Source organism: Ursus maritimus, unplaced genomic scaffold, assembly GCF_017311325.1.
Source record: "Ursus maritimus isolate PB19 unplaced genomic scaffold, ASM1731132v1 scaffold_29, whole genome shotgun sequence".
Taxonomy (NCBI): Eukaryota; Metazoa; Chordata; class Mammalia; order Carnivora; family Ursidae; genus Ursus; species Ursus maritimus.
This window is the reverse complement of record NW_024425452.1, coordinates 6,652,118-6,676,870: the sequence shown is the minus strand read 5'-3', so window position 1 is coordinate 6,676,870 and position 24,753 is coordinate 6,652,118. Positions and strand designations below refer to the sequence as shown.

At 42.1% G+C, this 24,753-nt stretch overlaps 1 protein-coding gene across 1 annotated transcript; it reads right to left on the bottom strand.

The window, feature by feature from the left end:
• Positions 1-1,619: 1,619 nt before the first annotated feature.
• On the bottom strand, positions 1,620-24,155 carry ADGRF4 (adhesion G protein-coupled receptor F4). Its single transcript, XM_008691953.1, has 12 exons — positions 23,964-24,155; positions 22,828-22,867; positions 16,218-16,326; positions 15,257-15,311; positions 13,513-13,652; positions 12,750-12,890; positions 11,767-12,018; positions 9,534-10,904; positions 7,128-7,169; positions 6,613-6,672; positions 5,542-5,598; positions 1,620-2,043 (listed from the first exon to the last, which is right to left on the bottom strand). Exons 3-11 carry the CDS (start codon positions 16,302-16,304, stop codon positions 5,551-5,553), a joined length of 2,196 nt encoding a protein of 731 aa, XP_008690175.1. The 5' UTR covers positions 16,305-16,326; positions 22,828-22,867; positions 23,964-24,155; the 3' UTR covers positions 1,620-2,043; positions 5,542-5,550.
• Positions 24,156-24,753: the final 598 nt, after the last annotated feature.

The window sequence follows — 24,753 nt, the reverse complement described above, 5'->3', positions numbered from 1 at the left end:
GGTGCCTGGGTAGCTCAGTGGGTTAAGCATCCGACTCTTGATTTTGGCTCAGATCATGGTTTCAGGGTTGTGTGATTGAGCCCAACATTGGGCTCTGCTCTCCCTCTGTCCCTTCCCCACCCCTTCTCTCCCTCTCTGAAACAAACAAATGAACAAAAAACAGTAGAAAAGATAGATTTCTCAATGGGAGTACAACCTTTGAGTTCCTGAGTTGTGTTTAGAGACGAAAATTACCAGAAGGGAAAAATTCCTAGGAGAAAATCTGTCTTTAAGCTGAGCTGCTCAAGGCTAAGATATTTCTGCCTAAGATTCATGCCTGGATGCTGGCATATTATATCCCTGATGCCATTTTTCCCGTAAGTTCTGTGGGTTTTATTACCAGTTTGCATAAATAGTGTGATGGTTTTTTAAAATGCATGTGTTCTCTTATTGCAAATCTGACTACTCAGCATGATAGTTTCCCTAATATGCCCTAAAAAGATGGAGAGCTTGGAAAATAGGGAAAAGAAAGGAGACTAAATGCTATTATCATAAGAAATTATTAATTTGACCTTGATACAATACCAAGTAAATCTACCAAACTAAAGGCAATTATTTGGCTTGGAATTACACGATCCTCTGGAATTTCTCAGTCTCAGGGGGTTGAGAGAAGTAAAACTTGGTTTCATGACGGCTGGAGTCAAAAAGGAAATGTGGGTCCATAAATTAATGCTCAGGAAATTTTTACAAATATAGAAGTTAGATTCATGTCCCTCACTATGAATAATTTATTTTAATTTTATGAAAGGGGTACAATGTCCACTTGACTCAAACTTTTCATCACTAAAATAATTACTGTTTGATTTGAAACCAATCCTTGTCTTGTTTCTAAACTACCAACACTAAGGGTTCTGAAAGCAGGCTTGCAAAGAGGTGCTCGTGAGTGTGTGCTGTGAAAAAGGGGTGACTGGCCTTTATAACTTCTGCTTTGATCAAATTGTGCACCCCTTCCCCCCCCCCACACACACACACATGGCCATCTTTAGCCCTACCAACTGCCTGGTTATTTAAAACAAAGCTGGCAATAGAAATTTCACTGAGCATGCCTGAAGGACGGTAGTGTTGTTTGCCAAATATTTCGAGGTCCTCACCTTATACGGACATGGTAGGATTATATTCCTGGGCCTCCTGTGTGTCTGGTCAATGGGTTGAGGCAAATTGATAAAAGGGTTGTACCCAAGAATGGTGTGGTACCAATGGGGCCACCCACCTTGAATGAACTCACACATGAGCAAGTTATGAAAATGTTCTTATTTTTATTTCTAAATTTTTTTATGTGTGGGGGTTTAAACACTCACACACACACATAATAATAATAATAATAATAATAATAATAATAATACCTACAGGAATATTTTTAAGTTTCACAAATGAAGAACCTAAAGTCTTAGGAGCTAAAGTATTTTACTCAAGGTCTAAATTAGACTAAAATCAGAAACACATTGAAAAGTCCTCTTATTTTTCTTCTGTTCCCTATTTTTAGGAAACCTACCATGACTTAACTGTCTCCAAAGTAGATTCAGTATTTCTGCTGCCACCCACCCTCCACCCCCATGCCCGCCCCTACCCCTGACCCCGGATCTAACTCCTGTCCCCCAGAGCAAGCAGGATCCATGCACAGTGACAACAGCTGGGCTGATGGAGCCACAGAGCCGGCCTTGGGCATGAAAGCAGACCTCGTCCAGTAGAGCCCCAACAGCTCCAGGCTTGTCTAGGAGCTCAGAAGATGGCTTGCTGTCTTGATCTTGCCAAGGCTGACCAAGAACCAGGCTCCTGCAAGTCATGGGTCAAAGAGTCAGTGGTTCTAGTTCCTTCAAGCGCAGTCACCAAACGTCATTCTCACTTTTCCCTCAGCAAGCGTTTTCACCCCGACAGCTTAGATGTCACTCCTGGCCAGAAGAGAAAGTCTTCCAAGGAAGCTCGGCTGTCCCTCATTCCAGCCTCCCTCTCCCAGGGCTTCACTCTCAGTCCAGGACACGGAACGTCCATGAGGAATGCAACAGCCTAGGCAAAATGGTTAGAACACACGTTAACAGGAAGAAGAGCTGGCATTTACTGGTAACTTAATTTGAACCAGGCGCTATTCTACGAGTTCCGAATATGTTAGCTCACTGAATCCTGAAACCGTCCTGGGAGGTATGTACTATTATTAGCCCCATTTCACAGATGAGGAAACAAAGGCACAGAGGCCTTGAACAATCTCCTCAAAGTCGCACAGTAGGAAGACTATTCTCCCAGCTTCTTTTTTCTGTGCCCTCTACCTTCTCCATGCTGCCTCCTCAGCCCTAAACCCGGTGCTCAGAGCCCTCTCTCCCTCTTCGGCTACCTAAGCTTGGTCTCTGGAATGACTCTGAACTTAGAACTTTACATAGAAAACTGTGTTGCTTCTCTCGGGGCATTTGCTCAGTCAGTCTCATGTCTCACTGGAATGAAGAGTTCTGCATCCTTTGAGGTGAATTCAGGCATAAACAAATATGTGGAAGGGATTTTACAGGAACTGAAGAGACTTCCCTGTCACGCTGGAATAACCCTGGGGAAAACAGGCTCTGTTTGCGTCAGAGGTAAGGCCCGCCCTTCATATGAACAGCAGAGGGCGCTGTGCAGCTGTGGCTTCATAACAAGCCTGTCCTCTCTCCCTCCCTCCTCTGCCTCCAGAATGGGATTCCCCCAATTAGAATCTATATCTGAAGCAAACCGCTGGGTTTTCACACCTCTGCGGTCCTTCCGTGATCTCAAGACCTCCTGACAAACGTTTCCTAACCGTGTTTCTAAGAGCAATCAAACCTGAGGTCACTGGGATATGAAGAGCTTTTCCACCCATGCTCAGGGTCTCAAGTCTCTGAACACAAAGCCAATTCTGAACTCCCACCCCCTGTCTCACCAATGGAATTCTGCCTATCTCCTCAGACCCCATCAGCCTTCAGTTTTGTACTCTGATTTCAGGTCTGAAATACTGCCTTTTCCTTATGGTTTTGCCCTGCCTCGGGCTGCACCTACCTTGCACTTACCAAACACCCGGTGTTGCTGAGCTGTAATTCTGACCTTGACCCATGGCTGGAGCTCCTCTCTTCCTCTGCTGAAGGACCTCCCAGGTGCTGGTAGGTCTCGATTCACTTAGAGTGAATTTCCTACGCCTGATGTCTAACTTGTTGCACCCCTAGCATGGTCCGCCCCTCTGTCAGCTGCTGTTCCTGATCCTTCTGGTTAAATGTGCACCCAGATGTAAAAAGCACAGCTCCAATTACTGAGAAAATTCAATAGGCACAAGACCACCTATGAAGGATATGCTGAAAAAATGCAGTCCTCAGTGCGTGCCCCACCTCACAGGTTCAAAAATAGAAATTGAAGAATCACGTGGTGAGCATTTCTTTGGGGAGTTGTTAGTATACTCCCACCTCCTTCCCACACTTTCCCCAAGTACCCGTCGAAGCTTTGTGCACCTCCCCAATTCCAGGAAGGAGTGCAGTCCAGATTCTGGGTTCTACGGGTTTTCTCCAATTTTCACTACAGCCAACCAGGTATGCCCAAGAAGCTGGAGATTAGACTTTAACCGTGTCTCTCTTCTCTAGAATTGCTAGACTTAGTATCCCCAGGACGCAGAGTCTCCTCCACCTGAAACAGTCTAACGAACTTCCTAAAACAGGGCAAATTGCGACCTTATAATGGAAAGGTCAGCTTGCACAGGTCATCTGAATTACCTCTTGATGAGTGACTCCTGACGAAATAGTACAGTGATGTTCCACTATGGAGGAGCTCTATGGACCAGGAAATGGGCAGAGGTGGGAGAGTTAACCTTTTTAAAGGACTGCGATATACTTTCTCCCCCCTTTTAAAGTTCTAATATAAAAACGCAAATGTGAGGATGATTGATAAGGATACTATGCTGGTGTTTTCCCAGCACCCCACACATGCCAGGCAGCGGGTATGACAAAGCCCTCTTTCCTTCCCTCCCTCGCCCCGGGACCATGAACAAATGGCCCACAGCAGCACAACGTGCTGTAACACAGCAGGTCCCTTAAGAGTTCTACCAACTCCGAATGTCTTTGATTCCTTGAGATTCTTCCATTTCTGCTTGGCCCCATTGTTCACTATTCGGCCCTGACTCAGAAAGAGAATGAATGTAAAAGACAGTATGTCTGCTGCCAGATGGTGTTTAAACAAATCTGAGACTCATCTATTTCCCTGTGCAAAGGCCATGAAAACTCTCCAAGACAAAACCACACCAAAATGGATCACCCCTGCCCACATCTCCCTACTACCTCTCAGGCTCCTGGCTGCCACTTTGTTACTAACAATCTCCTCGTCACAGATGCCTAATATTTGTGTTCCCCTAATTTCATCTGTGCAGAAATATGTCTCAGAGGTTGGCTGTTAGGCAGCTAACTCGCTGCAATTCTACCCACACCCCCTTAGCGATGATTCTGGGCTCCAACTTCATGACAAGAGACAGGGTTGTTGCTTTGTGGTTTCAATCAATTAAGTCTTCCTTCTCAACAATGAGGCTATTGTAAGTGTCACCACTCACTGACAAGATGGAATTAGGGTGTGTAAGTGCAATAGACAGCAAGGGTGTATCCTCTATCAGTGCAGATGTGATGACATCATCCTCTCACTGAGGAAGGAGAAGGATGCTTGATTTGGGCATGTAAGAATACAAAAATACTAACTCGAAGGGATGTATACACCCCAATGTTGATAGCAGCATTATCTACAGTAGCCAAATTATAGAAACAGCTCAAGTGTCCACTGACTAATGAATGGCTAAAAAAGAAGTGAGATAGATACAGATATATAAATATAGATATGAATATATATATGAATATATATGTATATATGAATATATGTACATATACTGTACATATATATATAAATATTACTCAGCCATAAAAAAGAATGAAATCTTGCCATTTGCCATTTGCAATGACATGGATGGAGCTAGAGAGTATTATGCGAAGTGAATAAGTCAGTCAAAGAAAGACAAATACCATATGATGTCACTCATATATGGACTTTAAGAAACAAAATAAATGAGCAAAGGGGGATAAAAGAGAGAGGGAGGCAGACCAAGGAACAGACCTTTAACTATAGAGAACAAACTGATGGTGACCAGAGGGAGGTGGGCAGGGAGATAGGTGAAATAGTTGATGGGGATGAAGGAGGGCACCTGTGATGAGCACCGGGTGTTGTATGGAAGTGCTGAATCACTATACTGTACATCTGAAACTAATACTACACTGTAGGTTAACTAACTGGAATTTAAATAAAAACTTTTTTAAAAGATTTGGACATATACACTGAGATGACATAGGTTTTAAAGATGTGCCTATTTTCATTTATGTGCTGGGCAATAAAGAAGTTTCTCATATCTGCACAATATATCCACCTGTTCCCTTCCCACCTCACTCCTCCATCACACCATAGGCAATAGTGTGCTCACAAGGGGCATTAAGGAGTTCATCACAACTTGAAAGCAAAGATTCTCCTTCAGTTTTTAATACTCACATCTCATCTTCAACGATTCATTAACTTAGATCCATTGGTTGGGCTTAAAGATGCATTCTAAATGGGAAAAATGAGTAACAGTAATGTCAGTAAGTAATGGCATTGACAAAAAATGTGTTTATATTTATGTGTACAGCCACCTAGAGATAAACACGTAAAAATGGAAACATAGAAAGAAGCACCCGAAATGACACAGGTGCACAGAATTATATTTCATTGACCCTAATGTTGTTAGCTGCATCATTATTTTTATGTTCCACTAAGAAAAAGAAAGAAAAAAACTGGCCAATTAAATCATGACATGGCACTGATTGTAAGATACATTCCAATTGCAGAAATGTTAAAAGGTAAAGAAAATGCCTATCTTAGAATTGATGAACCGGGGTACCAAAAGTCACACCCAATACTAGCTAACCGTAAATGCTGACTTTCAATGTGTTCAGAACATGTTTTGCTTGTTTATTTTTAAGAAAGTACAAACTGTTGGTTGAGTGAATGACTTCTTTCTAATTAATATGGCAATGATGGCAATTTCAGTTGGTACCTGAAAGACAGATAGCTTGGTCAAAGTCATCTTCAAGATCAATAAGTATACATATACTTCAATCCAAGAATAGGGTTTACTGAAAAGAGTCCCGAGCAAGGAGAATGCAAATTCTCATGATTATCTGGGTGGCTTCAGGCAAATCGTGTAAGTACTCTGGGCCTTGCTTTCCATACCTTTGAAATGACTAGGTTGGACTAGAATCTCATTTCTAACTCATCTCTCATTTCCCAGCTCTGGTGTTTTATGAATCTATGATCCTGGTTTCATGGTGTCCCATCTCAATGGTCCAGATGTCAAGTTGAAATGCATCCAAGGTGGAAAATTCTCTTGAGAGGTATATTCTACTGACCTTAAGCTTTAGTGGGATACTCCAAATTTGTCGAGTGAAGAAATGAACGAATGAATGCATGCCCTAATAGTTCTCTTTGCTAACAAACCCAGAATACTAAGCTATAATATTTGTCTCTGCATGACCCTGCTGAGAACAGAGACCCTTCAGTAAGGAGACTGAAAGGAGGGCTTACCTCTGCTGCCCTTGATCTCCCCTTCAGTGAAGACATCCTCAACCTCAAAGCATCTCTTATCTGAAGAAACAATGACAGTGAAGAAATGACAACATCCCCCAAACCCAGACCCGTGTCCTGAAACTTCGAGACCACTGACCCTGGCAGAAGCAGCATCAGATGGCCTAGCATAGTGCTTAGCCAATAATAAGACTTGGATAAAAGTTGAGGTGTACTTATGTTTACATTTAGGATTAAAATTAAAATTCTGGTTATTATAATTAGATTTAGGATTAAAATTAAAATTCTGATTATGGTTTTCATTCTTTTAGATACACTCACACACAGTCTTCTGTTGACTTAAGTGCACAAAATGAGGGAGTAGAGTTCTCTACTTTCCTCCTCTCAACTGATGCCTGAAACACCCCCATAAACTCACCCCCATGGACCAGGCTTTCTGATCAAAGCTGCTTCATCCCCCTGCTACCCTGAGTCACGTGAAAATTTTTGCAATGAGTGAAACAAATTCAAATTACCTTGTGGTCCATAATGGTTCCAAACAGCAAGATGAAAAACCCCTATGGCAAAAGTCAACAGAAGCATCAGGGATGGTTTGGCAGACCACATCCCAACTGGTACTGTAATACCACCAACTGATACTGTAATACCACTCTTCTAGATATCTCCAAGGACAGTTATTGGATATTAGAAACTTCAGCTTCTACTGATTCAGAGAAAACACAGTGGCGAGTATTTTCTGTGATCGTACCTCAAAGAAAGAGGGTCACCTTCATGTCTGTGCCTGACAGTTATTGCTATTAATTGAATGGCTGCAGATGTAGAATGGTGTTTGCCACCTTATTACATGTTTGCTTTCTTTCCAAATATTAAGTAGCTGTTCTTATTCATCGTAACAGTAACATGACATAACATGACATGGAATCCTGCAGGTCAAAGTGACAATCATGGAAGATGTCTTGAGAAGTGAAACCTGGATGATAGTTTACTTTCAGTTGGGGTTAAAAGTCATGAAATAGCAGGGTCTCTGAGCTGGTGGAATAAGTTTATGCATAAAAGAGAGAAAACTGCAGAGATCTCAAAGACCAGGGTCTCTTCAAGTTTAAATTATTTGGTTACCTATAAAGTCACAATAATCGATAGCCAATCTTTTTAAATGGTTGGAAGTTGAAGTTTAAGAAAATTCTGAATCCTGCCATGGAGTGGAAGGAAGGCTGGGTTTCCAAGGATAGTTCCTTGGCAGAGAAACGCTAATCAGAAGATGAAAATTTTTAAATGTGAGTCACAGGGAAAGCTTGGTGAGAAAAGTGGGAGTGTATTTAACTGAAAGTGTTTCAATATTTTTCTGTCTATCAAGAAAAGAGAAAAAGAAGTGATTCGGAAAAGAAATAGAATAAAACTTTCTGGGGTTTAATTAAGTTGCAAAAAAAAAAAGAAGAATGAGGTCATTAGTCACCAAAGTAACTTCAAGAGTTGGGGAGATTTATGCCAGTCCAGGAGCTTTTGAAAACAAAAAAACAAAAACAACAACAACCGTAAGTCAAATGTTTCCCTTTAAAGCCATGCCAGGCAAAGAGTGAAATAAATGTTCTCCATAGTTATTAAAGAAGTATGAGTAAGCTATATAATGGATCTGAGCTGGCATTTCTTAAACGTCGGCTTTATATTTTGTACCACATTTTTAAACAGAGTAATAGTGACACGTTAATAGGAATACGTTGCTGCTTTACTAAGCAGTTATATTTATATGTTTAAAGCAGAGGTTGGAAAATTTTTTCTGTGAAGAACCAGATAATAAATAGTTTTAGCTTTGCGGGTTCTACAGTTTCTGTTACAACCACTCAACTTTGCCCTTGTAGCTCAAAAACAGCCATAGGCAAATGCAAAACGAATGAGCTTTGCGGGTTCTACAGTTTCTGTTACAACCACTCAACTTTGCCCTCGTAGCTCAAAAACAGCCATAGGCAAAATGCAAAACGAATGAGTATGGCTTTAATCCAGTAAAACTATTTACAAAAACAGGCAGCAGGCTGGAGTTCTCCAACCCCTGATTAAAAGCACAATTAAGGATATGAACTTGCCAAACTTGCTATTACTCATAGGTATGGAAAGCAGTCTGACAGCTTCCCAAAAGTACAAGCTCGGGAGCCAACATAGAGTAAAGCAACTAATAGAGGGATAATTTTGCCCAACCAAGTATGGTTGAGCAAGAAAAGAAAAGAAAAGAAAAGAAAAGAAAAGAAAAGAAAAGAAAAGAAAAGAAAAGAAAAGAAAAGAGATGATTTTAGATTCGTATCTTTAGCTTACTAAGGAGAAGGGTGAGGCCCAGAGAAAAGTGACACTTCTAGGGTCAGGCAACATGCAGCAAGATCCATTTCAACGAAGAACAGCCTACATTTATTTCACACGGAAGAGCCGTGAGAACTCCTAACTGGTTAACACTCAAAGAGATTGCCAAGTCCTGTTTCGTCATACTATGGAAAATGACTACTTCCCTGAGTTCCCAACTGCTAGAGAAAGGATAAAAACTGCTTTGTTTTGAGGCATACCATGTGAGCGTAGACTCACACATCTTTGACCAAAGACTGGTCCTCTATAAGTCACGGTCAACTTCTTCTGACACTGAAACTTTAGGAGGGATACAGGTGGGTCAGTTGAGGACAGAAGACAGGAGATTCCCACCCAGTCAGCCTGATCAGCTAAATCCAACTTGACGATCAATAGGGTGAGAGATGCCACAGCTGACTGGCTCTAGGACATGGAAAGAAATGAAAGGAACATTTCGTATTCTGTATTTTTCAATCATAGCCATTTTTTGGTCATATAGCCAGAATAACAAATTATAAAATAAAAATAATATCTCATAAATAAAATATTAATTAATAATAGTAGCTAAGAAAAGAAGTTTCTCTCTTGGTACTTACCTGGAAAGCATTGAGCAGGGCAAAGATTATATGGAATATCAAGGAAGTGCCTTCTACAAGTGTAGCTACTCCAAAACCCCAAGTCAATCCCAGCAATGGGGTCAGGATGGCAACGTTTTTGCTGATCCTCATAATTATGGCCAGATCCTGAGACTTGGAACTGCCAATAGAGGGCCTCTGAGTGTTGACAGCAACAACCAAAACCACCACAAGATTCACAGCCACGATGACTAAGGCTGGGATGGCAAATGCTAAAAGGGCTTTGGTATTGTCCCAGTTAAGCCAACAGGCATCAGGTCTCATGTAGCCTTTCTCTGGCACTGTGACAGCAACCGTGGTGCCAGCAATGACCAATGGGCACCCATAGCCAATGGCAAAGCCAATGGCCATCATGCGGGATTTCATCATCCTACGGAAAACCACCAATATTCCATAGATGATGAGCAGTGCTTTGAAGAACATCCAGAAAAACAGAGAGAGGTAGAAAAAGTGGCTGAAAAATGTCAGTGCAACACACCAGCTGGAGTCCTGGGCCTTTTTGTGGAAGTTAGAGTTTATGATGAACCACACGTTAGCAATCAGGAGCGACACGGCTATGTTCACGATACACACATGACGCATGTATGATATCTCCGTCACGACCACCCGGGACCACACCGCGGCTTCAATGATCAGGCAAAGAATCAAGCTAAAGATGGAGATGCTGAGCCCAACGCAGGTGATGTAGTCCAGGACTTTGTTGTCTATAGATCTGGGGGACATTAGAATGGAAAAGGACATCACCATGTTGGTGTAGTTACACAAGCATTTCACTTTGTTCGTGATCTCCAGCGTGGTATCACAGGCATTCTCATCCCACCTCCTCTTCCTGGAGTGCCAGCCAACACACTGGGCCCTGGCATTCCGGGATTTGTTGATCTTCTCAAAGGTGAATAAGACTTGCTTCAATCCTTCTGGTAAAATCACCGAAAGGACGAGACCATTTACAGGTCTAGGAAGACTCATATTTTGCAAGTGGACTTCCTTCAGTATGGCCCCCAAGGTGGGAAAAGCTATGCTGATGGCTTGGGATGCATTTGGTGGCAGCTCTTGCCTGGGAATTTCTATCATTCCTAAGAGACCCTCTGTCATACCGTTGATGCTCGTGGAGAAACTGAACTTCTTCTCTGGGGTATTATGGTTGATGCGAAGCCCTTTTGCCTGAATGAAGAGTTCATCCACAAGGTTCTCAGAGTCATTGTGGACGTGGAGTTGCCTTGCGAACAGATTCACGGACTGCAACAAATCCGAGCTGGTATTTTTGTCTGGAATGAAAGCCCAATTTGAAATAGCTGCTGTGTCAAGGATGTGGTTGGCCACTTCACTATAACTCTGCAATGGAGAAAACATGGAAATTATGCTACGGATTTACACATTATTGTAGAAAGTCAATTTCTAAAACCTGAAATTTCTAAAGATCAAATGATCAGATCTTAGTTGACATACTTCTCTTCAAATTCACTGTTTATTAGAATCTCATGCTAAGAGGTCTTCAGAGAGGGAAGTAAAGTAAAACAATCATTAAAATAATTTAAAAATCACAGGTAAAGTTTACCTGCTTTATTATGTGCCTGGGGCAGCATTTCCAAACTACAGCGTATATAACCCAAGATTCTCATGAGATATTAATGATTGTTTAATGGAGGGAATTGGGGGTGGATTCTATAAAAACCTAAATCTGAGAAATACTGCATACCATATTCTAATCCCCCCTTAGAAAGAGGGCCAAACTTCCTTAACGCATGAAAAGCTCTAAAAAGTCCTGCCATAGGAAACCTGCTTAACTTTGTTTCACCCAGAATTCCTACATCTGCTATGTACAGATCTCCCTTTTAGAAACGAAACCTCCATTAACGTTTCTCAAAGTAATTGTGTTCTACAGAATGAAATTTGGGCAACACTCGAGTAGACAGTCTTGCTCACAGCCATCCTTTTGGGATGTTTTCTTGAAAATAGTCAATCTGTACAAAACTATGTATTAAAAATGTGCTAACTTCTTGAAAACTTACATAAATTAGAGTGAATTGATATGCAAATTTGAAATAAAATTCCTATCATGGTTGTTATGGTTGCTGCGGCTGTCATACTTTGGACCTGAAAAGTACATTTGAAACTGTTTAAATGCAAGAATTGTTTAAAAAAGAAAGAAAGAAAGAAACCTGTCAGTTTTTTAAATGAAATTATCAAAGAATACCTTCATTTTCTCTTGGGTAACATTATCGGACAAATCTGTAGAAATATTTCGCAATAACTCCACTATGAATGCAATGTTTCCAGACGTGGCTTCTGATGATTTCACAACATCGAGTATGCAGGCATAATCAATGGGACAGTTCCTGCGGATTCCTTGGGCTACACTCTCCACGGGCTCTGGAGCTCGAAAGTCAAGAATGTGCACGGGTATGGATGATGCTGCAAGGGAAAGGCGTGCTGCAGTATTGAAGTCCTGTTTTAAAAAAAAAATGTTGTTTTGTTCAAAATGATTAATTACTTAACATATGTCAGAATAAAGGAGCTAAGGCACAAATACACCACGTGGGGAAAACAGAGAAGCAAGTGGTCCTAAAAGGGGGTTTAAATGCCAAGAAAGATGGAGAGAGTAAGACGGAGTCACGCACAGACAAGAAAGTTCCACCCCAATTCCCACTGAGATCAGGATACTGACCTATTGGTGGTTTTAACTCGAGTGCGATAAGAGTTTTCTCCAGAGATGTGGAGAAATTCTGAACACAAAATCTGTCTACTTATTTTAATTTTTTGAAGGGGGAGTCTCATGGAATTTGCGTGCATGGGGGATGGATTTGGAGATTGGCAGGTCAAACAAAGAATGATAAATTGTAATTTCAAGAAGTTTAGAGTTCACTAATTAGGCGAAGGTACACACAAATCCATCTTTAGAGCTCAAACTTTAACCTCTAAGCATTTACCATCATGTGAATGAGTTTCAGATCTATTTTTAAGAAAAGATACTGAGAGGGAGAAAGAGAGAGTGAGGAGGGGGGAGAGTATTTGAGAGTTTGGATAAGGAAAGAAGGAGAAGAGACAAATTTCACCCCCTCTGCCTTTTTCCCAAGTCTAGATCTGAGATGTATTGTTGTGCCGAACAGAACACAGGAAAATGCCTCTACCATCTCCTGGGAAGTTAGCCCTGGAAGCCAATAGTAGCAAATGTGTCACCTTAAAGAGTGTTTCCACAGAAAGGCTTGTACATGTTTCAGTTGATTTTTGCCACTTGTTCTGATGACATGTGAATCCTATTTCTCCACGAAAGTGCTGAGCACAGGGCTGGCTGCAGTTGGAAGCAGAGATACAAGGGGCCTAATTAGCATTGCTGTGCTCTGATGGAGGCAGTTCACTCATTCTAGGGATTGGGGGATTGCTTGCTTCCCAGAGGAGGTGACATTGAACAGTGTCCTCAGCACCAAGTAAGGCGTGCCAGGCAGACTGCGGAGCTGCAGTCGAGGCAGAGTGAAGAGCACATGGAGAGGAGGGCTCGCAGGTCAGACAGAAAGGCGAGTTTAGAGCATCTGTGGGGAGCGGGGCAACAGATGAGGATGGGAGAAAAGCAGGAGTCAAGACACGAAGGACTTCAAATTCTGTGCAAATATGGGGGTTCCAGAAAACACGATTGGATTGGTTTTTGAAAGATAATTAGCAATAGCATAGAGCAGAAGGCAGTAAGATTTTCTATAAAGGCCCAGCTAAAGCTGCCAGATAAACTACAGAAAGCCCAGTTAAATATTAATTTTGTTTTCAGACACAGTTCAGTCTCACCATTTGCAGTAGTTATGGTCTATGGAGTTGCTTCCACAAACACTGAATGAGGGGAAATCAAGGCAGGTTCTTACCAGCTTCATTTTTATCAGCTGAGTAATACATGAGCTTGTTTTATTTGTGTTTCTATTTAAAGACACTTTATTTATGTTGTTGATCCATTAACATTGAACTCATGGCCAACAGCACCATAACTCATAACAGCACCTGAGCAAAGCTTATCGAACATGTGAATTTTCTCCTTAAGGCCCATCATAGCCCCCTTAGGAACGCCAGACAGCACCTTAGAACTACACTCAGGGCCATCTTAAGCAGCAAAATCACAAACAAAAAGCCCATATGCAAAAAATATGGCATTAGTAATGCCACACAAAGAATGCCACACAAAGCATTACTTATTTATAGCAGGACAGCTAGAACAAGAAGGCTGACAGCCACCTTGCTTGGCTGGGAACTTGCACCTTAGCTAACTCGATTTTTTTTTTTCTGTGAATGATCCAGAAAGCACTGTGACCAGTGATTTGGGGGTTACAAATAAGTTTCAAAGAACAAATACAGAATCCATGAATACCAGGGATCAACTGAAAATATTCAGTTAAACAATGAATAAGTTTCTGGTGTTCGTATGATCTGTGCGTTATCATTTATTGTTTATCTGTTATTTAGGTTTAATGAGGCATTCCATATTTTTATTTGCTAAATAGAACAACTCAAGCCAGAGTATAAATATTTTCAGCGTTGGAGGTCAAGTGGTCTTTGTCAAAACTACTTAACTCTGCCTTTGTGGTATGAAGGCAATCAAAGACAATACGTAAATAAATGGGCACAGCTATGTTTCAATAAAACTTTATTTCTAAAACCTGGTGGCAGGCCTAATTTGATCCACAAATTGGGTAGATTGACTCGAGGCAGAGAGCCCAAGAAAGAAGCTGCTAAAGTATTCCCAGGAAGAATTGCCTTAGGATAGCGGTAATGGAATGAAAAGACGTAGATCCCAATGGGAGCTAGTAAGGTATTGAAATCAATACGACGTGGTGACTAATTGTGAGTCAAGGGAGGCATCTGTAGTTATGGTTTGGACAGCTCTGCGGATGACCCCATTCATGGAGAAAAGAAACGAGTAAGTCTGCATTTTTCTTTACCACCTACCCACGGTCCCTGGTTTTGCAAGTTATTTAAGCTTACTGATTCTCAGTTTCTTCATCTATCCAGTTTGGAGGTGATGCCATCATCTTTTTACAAACACTGAATGAAGGAGCATCCAGCACTTCGATCAGTGTTGCCATAAACGCTCAATGAAGGCTAGCCTTCTCTCTCCCTCTTTTCTCAATTCCACATCTACGTAGCCATGTATTTTTTGCTAAAAATATATTTGGCCATGTCTGTGCAGAATCCAGTGATCTCTACTCTTTGGGTAAGAGCCACGTGATTTCACTATCTTACTAGTAATGATTACCTCCATAGTTTATCTCCGAGTTTTTGAGTAACCCATCTCACCAACACAATACGTATCTTACATCACTTCCGTAGACTTCCCAGCACCAGAGTGTTACGTACATTTAAGCATTCTGAAAATCTCTTCACATGAAGGAATGAATTCTGCCCTGTTCCCTCTTCTGCTCTTGTTGGCTCATTAGTTCAAACAGATTTCCTTTTGGGGTTTTAAAGTGAACACCTGTCTTCTACTCTAAAACGCATGTGAATAATTTGCCAATGTGGGTCATTGACTCTGCCATGGATAATGGTAAAATTGTAAGAAAGTCTATCAATACTGGTAAACATTGAGAACTTGTAGAGACTGTTATTCCATTTGAGAGCTTGTGGACTGGGGACGTGCTCGGCAATATCCATGCCCTTCTTTTCCTCTACTCAGTCTCCATATGGAAGAAGACTGTTCTGTAGACACATACCTTGTATCCTTCCAGTCTTGAGCCTCCCTTCAAGGTGTTGAAGTTTATCTCCATCCTGTAAAACATAAATTCCCAAAGGTCCTCTTTATTGTGGGACTCTCCTCTCTTATCTCAATGTAGAGGCTCCATGTGGAGGTGAAGAGAAAATGTGTTCAGGACTCAGAAGAAAACTGTACCAGGTCCACGTGTGGTATCGCGGGAATTTACAGACAGAAGCATAGAGGTGAGCACAGAGGGAGAACAAACTCTCCTCTGAGGAGGGCTAGAACCTTGCCAGTGGTCACTTGGGCCCTGAGGGTCCGGTTAGTGAATAGGGTACATATTTTGGAAAGTTTAAGTACCCAGGGAGAAAAGAGATGTAGTAATTATAATGCTAAGCTGGTCTCCATCTGTATTAACTGTAGCTATGAAATGGAGCTAATATGATCTACCAGGTACCATGATCCCCAGAGAGGAAGAAATAAGTAGGTACTAGGAATAATCATTAGGTGACAATAATAGGATCACAAACTCTTTTATAGCTATAAAGGGCTGTAAAAAATTATCTAAAAGAAAAGAAACACTTTATTTTATAGATAAGGAAATTAAGACTCAAAGAAGCAAAATGACTTGTACAACTAATGAGAAATAAAAGTAAGGTCTCGAGCCGAAGTGCTATCTGCCAGGCTAGTACTGCCCCCTCACAGCAGCTGCCTGTCTACATTCTCTGTGGCTTGCAACGTGATTTTTCTACTATACTGTTGCACTCTGTTGCATCCTGCAAATATACTGTTGCAGGGCCCAGCCTCCTCTCAACTTTTCTTGTTCCCTTTAAAAAAAAAAACAAAACAAAACTATCAGCCGGAGCAAAACTGTAGTCATTTGAAAATGTATTTAAGACTATGTTATTTATCATAAATTTAGCCATCTAGGAGGACTGACAAATTTCTCATGGGACCACCTAAGAATGGATCAAACTTACTTTTATGTGGACCTTGGATCTATAGTGAGAACATTCTATGGCCAGAAATAACATTAAACAGCAAATCGTGGTTGCCTGGGACTTCATTTTCACACATTAGGATCTTCACCTGCAATACAGAATGAAAGTGGATCCAGCTGGAGGTGATAAGACCAGACAACACAAGCCTCAGCCAACTAACCAACCACTTGGTGACCCTGCTGGGTACTCTGAGATGTCCACACCAAAACATCCTGCTCCAAGAAAGGACACCAACGTCTACTTTCGGGCCAGCTAACGTGTAAAAAAAAGGGAAAGATTTTCTCTCAACTGTTAACGTGTCTACGAACAATAGACAGGAAGTGACGGAAGCACCAAGAAAGATCTATGTTCACCAAGGAATCATTTCTGATTATTTAATCCACTATTTTCTTTAACAGTCACATCTATCAAGAACGTGTATTTGCCAATCACAGTTCTGAGCACTTTCTTCGCATTACCTCATTTAATCAGATGATATAAGACAGTATTACCATCTTCATTTTATCAGTGGAGAAGACAAGGAACAAAGTGTGGAGAAACTATGAGTCAAGGGCACTCATAAAAAGTGGTGGAGCCAAGAGTTCGACCCAGATGGTGCAGCTGGAAAGCCAAGCTCTAGAGTGAGATCTCTCAGCACTGCTACTATTGACTTTTGGGGCTGGATGGCTCTTTGTTGTTGAGGGCTGTCCTGGGAATTGTAGGGTGTGCAGTCGCACCTCTAGCCTCAATGCACTAGATGCCAGGAACAGCCTCCTCCCCAGCGGTGACAGCCAAAAACGTCACCAGACATTGCCACATGTGCCCTGGGAGAGAAAATTGCTCCCAGTTGAGAACTGCTGTTCTACAGCGTACTGTCTCTCTGGGCAAATGGAGTCAATAACTTAAAATGAAACAAATATACTCTGTCGTCTGTTGCTGGAGCAAGCACTGAGACTCTCTCTCATAGATGGATTAACTATTGTACAGAGAACTAGAAGCGTGAGAAGATAACTCTCTGTTCTTTGGCCATATCTCTGTTTCTTGCCTTTTTCTTTTTTAAATATATAATTGACATGCAACATTTTATTAGTTGCAAGTGTACGACATAATGATTCGATATTTGTATTTTTATGAAACGATCAGTAAGTCTAGTTAACATCTGTCACCACACATGGTTACAATTTTTCTTTTGATAAAGGCTTTTTCTTGATAGTTCCGCCTTTCAAAGACCAATCTCCAAGAAAGCATCTTTGCAACAGTGGAAATTCATCAACATCGTCATGATGAGCACACCATCCTTTTCTGATAGGATAGTGGAAACTAAGACCAATTATCTCAAAGTTCCTTAGAATGATTTTCCTGGTACAGATGCATCCACGGACTTCAGAGTCAGCGTGTACTAGGTTGTTAATCATATTTATGCTATGGATGAAGTACTTGACCTTGCTGAGCCTATTTTCTTTCTCATCCATTTCATAAAATGTGGGATGATTATTCATACTACGAACCACCCTTTATCAAGTGCCTCCTATTTGCCAGGAACTGTGCCAGATGCTGGGGGTAGGGAAATAAAGGGTCCTGTCATTTCCATAAAGGATGTCCAGTGGGGAATGCAGACAAGCCAAACCAACAGAAGAGAGATCATCTACGTACTGTAGCTAGTGAATAAGGTTGAGCAGAAACTGAGCCTCAGCAAACAAATTCCTTTATGCTCTCATGGAGATGAGCTAAGTCTGATCCGTCTAGGATCACCAGACAATCTGTGGCCAGGAAGCAAAGAAAACCCACTGATCAAGGATCAGACCCTCCCTGGGTGGAGTCAAGACTAAGATGGACTGTCATGACTCCGGTGAGCCTTCACGTGAAAGGATGAGCCACAGGCACTTACAGGAAGGCTTCCAAATTGTCTTTGAGCTTCAAATTCTTTGCATTCCTAACCAATGAACAGGGGGGAAGTATTTTGGCTTATACTATCATCTTGTAGAGCAAGTCTGAGCAAGGGAAAGGAAACATGGCAGCATGACAAGCAAAGTGTGGTAATGGATTTGCACAGTTGCTGGGATATGTGTGTGGGATTCAAGAGCTTACATGAGTGGATGGAAAGAAGTTCTCGTGTACGTGGCAAATTGGTGGACACTAAGCAATTTGCAATATTAATATTATTTAGGATAGATTTTTAACTGTCTTCACAAAAGAAAATACCAGAAGACCCAGTGTAAGTTGTCTTAGATGTAACTGTGTGTTTCACATATACACCTGTGGCTTTCAAAATTTTTTTATCCTGACACAATAATAAAACAGATCTTACATCATCACTCATTGGGTACAGACATATATATGTATGTGTATAGGTATCCATACATAAAAGTGGAAAAATACATAATTTTTATATTTCAAAAACTTTTACGTATTGCTTATCTTTCCCGCCTATGAGCAAGACACTCTGCTCTGTCTATGATTTTTATCCTGCATTTCACTCTGACATTCTTTCAGAAATTGGTTGCCACCCATTAAATTGAATCCACAACCCTTTAATGGATTGTAACCTACAATTTGAGAAGTAGAAATATCGACTGGAAGATTCATTTTCATCATCAAGTCATAAATCATTCACTTCTCCCACTGAAGTGGTCCCTTTGGTCCTTCTCTTTACTATTTTTCACAGTTCTATCCAAATCTTCTTCCCAAGGTACGTGCTTCAGGGAAAAAAGATACCTACATCCAGAGCCAAATAATAGGACTGATGCTGAGGGTAAATGCGATTCTCTTCCACCTAGAGAGCAATGGTTTGAAATGCACAGTGAAATGGGTGAAGACGAGCCAACAGGAGGCCACTTGTAAGTAATAATGCCTGCTATCTAAGGCTTCAGAAGGAAGACTTTTACCGTCCACGGTTTTCAATATAAGAACTTTACTTAAAGTTAATCTTGCTGGAAGAAAGTCAGGCATTTGGCACAATGACGTGATGTGATTTAGGAAGTCCAAAACCATTTTCCTGAGCAGTGCCAGGGCCCCTATAAGCCCACAGCTCCTGAAAGTGTTCAGGGACTAAAGGATCCAATAGTCATGGCATTTTCTGTAGATCATTACGCTCTTTGTGGAACATTATGAAATAATGACACATTCATTTTTTTCTAAGAAAAAATGTAGTAACAGATCATTTATGTGTCATATGAAATCATAAGCATGACCACAAGAAACAGAAACTTTGAACTGAGCACAGTTAGCCGTTTGGAGAGTTTTGGTTAATTAATTTGCTATTTCATCATTCATGTTTTTATAGTCTGGTGTATGTAACCCATCTACCATTTTGTATGATAATTATATGGTAAGTGTCCTTCAATAATTACAAGTGGGAAGGAGGGGTTGTTTAATAATGTTACCCAAGAGGAGGCACGGCATTCTAATTGTTGCCTAGTCTGATTGGTAGGGATGGGTCAGATGGAGACATGTGTGCTCAAGGTAGCCCCACATGGTTGTTTCTCTTCTCACCAGAAAGAGTAGAATGGAAACTGTCCTATCGCGATAGAGACAGCTGAAGCCAAAAGCCAGAGCGTTCTGCAGAGCACACAATAAGCCAGTGCTTAGGAGCTCTGAAATGGGGAATTAAAAAATAAAAAGAAGCATATACAGCATAATTCACAATCAGAGGCTGATATTTTATGGAACAGAATGGAAGAAACATACTTAAATTCACCATTGATAAAGACTTAGTAATTAAAGCGAACTTTGAGTTTTGCATAACGTTGAACTGAAAATTTTCTGCAGATATAAAGTACTTCTGGGCACCTGGGTGGCTCAGTCGGTTAAACGTCCGACTCTTGATTTCAGCTCAGGTCATGATCTCAGGGTTGTGAGATCGAGCCCCGCTTTGGGCTCTGCACTGGGCGTGGAGCCTGCTTAAGATTTTCTCTCTCCCTCTCCCTTTGCACCCCCTCTCTTCCTCTCTAAAAAAAATTACTGTATATATAAATAGAAATATTATTTATATAGATGTGTGTGTGTGTATATATATATGTGAATATATAATATTTCTCCAATACCCAGCATAGTGTCTGCATATAGTAAGTGACCTCTTGAAAGAATGAAGAAAAGAACAAGGTCACAGAATTTAAATAAATGTTACAAGAGTGGATTGTCCAAAAGAACATTGGCAAAAACACTGACAGTACTGAAAGAGGCAGCTTTCAGATGTGAACGTAATCAAGGACAACCTGCCTGGCCCGGGGTCTACTAGTGCTGAGAGAAGAGTGCTGGAGTCAAGAGGTCCTTCCCCCATGGAGAATCCAGAGTTATTCTATGTCCAGTATGCTTAGATTGCCTTCATACCTTTCACTGACTTCTGTCTTTGCAGTGTGGTCAGTTTAACAGCAAAATTGCATGTTTTCATAAAATTGCTCCTTCTCTAAACCCCTTGGGTATGGTGGCAGAAAAGCGCTTTGTTGGAAAGAACTGTCCCTGGCCATTTAAATCAAGATCCTAGTACCTGGTGGGGGAACATAAAAACAGTACGCGGTAATCCTGACCGAATTGTGGTGCAACAATGTGTATTTATGCCTGGGGTTGACACATATTACACGCCACTTGTTTGCCAAGTTTGTAGCAGGCACCAAAGTTGAATTTTAAAAGAATGGAAGGAAAACTTGACCCTGAGCACATTTGTATACAATGACTTAAATGTTTTTTGATTGCAGGAAATCTGCCTGTTTTATTTAGTACGGCAAGCAATACAGTTTGGCGACGATTGCAGTTGGCCAAGATATTGTGTCCTGAAGTGGGTTTCTGTGAAACTCTGGTCTCATAAAAGACCAAGGGGTTCCGTGGTCAGATCAGTCGGAGAAACCGTGTGTCCCAGCATCACCACCCCCAGCTCCTCACATATATATGGACGCAGAGCAGAGTTTCTGGGAATCTTTGTGGTAAAAAGACTGCTTCACTCTGGTCATACCAAATTTACCTTATCATCCAAAGTGCCTGGGGGAATTCAAGGCTACTGTTCAAGGACCACACGCCATCTTGGAACACATTAATGTATCCAGACTCAGACTACACGTGCATTTGTTGGGCACCTACCACGTCCCAGCACCCATGCTAATACCCTCACAGGAGGTCACTCACAGGGACCCAAAGGAGGGCCTCGGAGAGTAGCAGACCTGGCTTAGTGAATCCTGAAAGAAGGAGGCAATGGATAGGCCCACTTTAACACTGAGAAGAGTCAGAATTATCCTGACACGTGATCTCTGGGTGGAGAGGTGAGGAAAGGCAGGCAGAGATGGGATAACACTCAGATGTCTGGGATGATCCCAGGAAGGGGAAAGCAGATTCAGAAATGGATAATTAAAAACAGAAAGAGAAAACAAGATGCAGAAGACTTATGCCTGAGGCTTCTGTGGTGATGAGGTAAACAGTTACCTGACATTTACAAAGAAACGCGCCCTGCCTCTTGTTTTTCTGCCACCATACCCAAGGGGTTGTCATTAGGAGGTGAACAGGAAGGGATATTTCTCAGTCCCCAGCAGAGTGTAACAGGCATAATAGTTACCCGGTCAGCATGTGCTGAATAAGCGAATGGCCCCACAGAGAATGATACCAACTTCTGAAGTTTCTGTTTTAAAATCACAAGGCAACTTCTCTATCTTAGAGGGGAAGGTGAGCGTATGTGCTACTCTAGATCCTTTTGGAACCTGGTGATTTAAGTAGACATGCTACCAGCCTACCCCTCTGATATACTACTTGGAGCCTCTGTGCAAAAGGATTGTGAGGTCCTATCTAGGTTCGGCAAGAGACAACGCCACGCCAGATGAGTGATGTCTGCCCCAGGCATGGCAGCGTAAGCATCCTTTTTGCCCTGTCTCCAAGGTCAGAGCTCACAAGACACTTTCTTGGACAGACCTAGAAGACCCCAGCTGTTCTGAAACACCATCTCCTATTTGTCCCACCTCCCTTGAACTAAGAGCTGGGTTTCTGAATGAGTTGGAATTAAGAAATACAATTAGTCTGCCTGGGTCCTGGAGCTTGTTTCTGATCTGCGCTAGAATGGAGTTGTAGGGTATGAGTCATGGAACCGAGGCACTCCCCGCCTGCCCAGACATGCTGTGCGAGTGCTAGCATCAGGACTCTCAAAGCAAATTTAAAAAGGTACAGCCTAGGAACGATAACCACAATCAGTCAGGAAGGAATGCATTGGAAGCCGTGATCTCTCAAACCCCTCTACACAGAACAACCAAGGAGAGCCGGTTAGGGATGTGTGCAGACAAAGTGGACACTTCCCCAAAGTGTTCCCCTCCATGAACTTCACCCCAACGGGAGAGGGAGTTCCCATTCCACTTGTTGGCTCACCTTCTAGGCAGCAACTCACCTCACACTCATTGGCCAATCCCTTTGATGGGAAGGACCAGTTCAGAAAGGTTAACTGAGGGTGAGGAACTTAGAGTCTGCTGCCCCACATGTTAGGGTGTGTGTGTTTTGTTCCCCTCTGCTGAATTTCATAACCGTACATTCCGTCTACTCCGCTGGTGTAATTAGGGCTCTGATTATAGAGTCAGACAGCTAAACAAGTTGTTTGCGTGTTTCTTGGCCTCAGTAGCTGAATGGATTCAGTCACTCTTACCAGTTGTCCCTTGCCATGGAGAAGCTGTTTCATAAAGAGCCTTGGGGGAAAGAAAGATAGAAAAGATCTATTAGAATCAGAAGCATCTTATCCTGGGCTATTTTAGATGGCTTCCAGCCAATCTCTCTGTTGCTCAGTTTCTTTGCTGAGAATGGCAGTCTGGTTCAAATACTGTTGTGTTTGAAGAATCGCATGATGTCAGAGCTGGAAGGTATCTAGCCTCTCAACAACTCTCTTGAGACTTACAGGATCTTAGAGTAATGGAGAAACTGGGCAATTGTTCAGCTCCAGGAAGAAAGCTCACAGAGTACTGACACACACACAAAATAGCACCTTACGACACACATTTGAAAGGCTACAATTGTCCTCAGAGGACGAGGAATATAGGTGATTAAATGGTGTACAGTAGACCACTCAAAACAAGGGTAGATGACTTTGCAAAAAGATTTTAGCAGTCAGGGAGGAAATGTTTCTTTTTTTTTTTTTAAAGATTTTATTTATTTATTCGACAGAGAGAGAGACACAGCCAGCGAGAGAGGGAACACAAGCAGGGGGAGTGGGAGAGGAAGAAGCAGGCTCCCAGCGGAGGAGCCTGATGTGGGGCTCGATCCCATAACGCCGGGATCACGCCCTGAGCCGAAGGCAGACGCTTAATCGCTGTGCCACCCAGGCGCCCCGGAAATATTTCTTTTTAAGTTGATATAAAAAACAGCTCTGTCAGCCCCACTATAAGAAGAAACTACTCACGAATGCTTTATAATAATATATATACAACTTTACATTCAGCCTAAAGGAAGGGAATTGAAAGCTGGTTTGCTTATTCCCTTTATCAAGCAAAGGGACAATCAGAAAACGGAGTCTAATTCCCTGACAAAGTGCTTTATATTTTCACTCCAAGAGTGAGCAATTAGATCCTGACAAATGACTTTTTAAAGAAAAACAAATGTAAAAGAGATCTAGGAAATACTTTAACCTTGAGCTAGCCAATTTCTAAATAATGTCAGGAAAGCTTCCTGCAGAATCAAGCATTCCAGAAAATACCACCATAAATCACACATTTTCCCCATTCCGGAATACACGCAAAACCAACCCGGTCTTCAGTCAGAGGACGGTTTGGTCCTGGCACGTGTACTCACCGCATCCAGGAAAGCTAGCAGCCGGGCGGGAGGGTTGGCACCGAGTTTCCGGCCGCTGTGCCCCACCATCATGGGTGCCTGCCCTTGCTCCTCCCATGGTCCCCTTCAGTGCCTGTGATCCCTCCTCTCCATTTTTGAAAGGGAAATCCAAGAGGCCCCAGTGCAAACCAGCCACCTGTTGTGAGAAGTCTGAGAACTGTAAAACCGCCCTGGGTTTCGAGGCTTGTGTAAGTCTGTGATTCACTCCGCGATGGGTCCATCAAGCACGCCTAAGAGAAATTACAGGTTTCTCCTGTCTGGAGTAAATCCATTAAAATGAGTCACTTGTTTGTGCTTTAATTCCTCGTCTGTATCTCAGACGATCACATGAGACCAGGCCGCATCTCCTGCACTGGTGTAATTAGAACACGGGGGAAAATGCAGAGTTGGGCCACTGTGGATGATGAGTTTTAAGGGCTATCACAGTTTTGCCTGTGTTGGTGTGGAACTTGGGGAAACACTGGCTAGGAAATCGGTAAATCATGATCTAATCCCTACCTTACACCAAAGAGATTTTTGTTTTATTTTTTGATAACTGGGCCAAGAGTTCTTCCCGAGCCTCGGGCCATGACCATGGGCAGTTCAGACACAGAAGGCACAGTGTCCACTTGCAAGCAGCTTCATGTGGTCTGACTGCCGACAGAGTAGCCGGGTTGGATTTCCTCTCTCACCACCAAAACCCACACATCCCCATCCTAGTGTCTCCTGTGTACATACCGCCCCCCCAGCCCCAAAACCTAACACAAACCTC

Excerpts from the sequence above, each read along its gene's own strand:
- ADGRF4 (XM_008691953.1), bottom strand. The coding sequence starts at position 16,304 with ATGAAGTCCCAGGCAACCACGATTTGCTGTTTAATGTTATTTCTGGCC. Across the intron at positions 13,653-15,256 it reads CAAGACTGGAAGGATACAAG|ATGGCCCTGAGTGTAGTTCT; the intron begins GTATGTGTCTAC and ends TTGCTGCTTAAG. Across the intron at positions 7,170-9,533 it reads CCCTGCTCAATGCTTTCCAG|GGGTTTTTCATCTTGCTGTT; the intron begins GTAAGTACCAAG and ends CTTTTGCCATAG.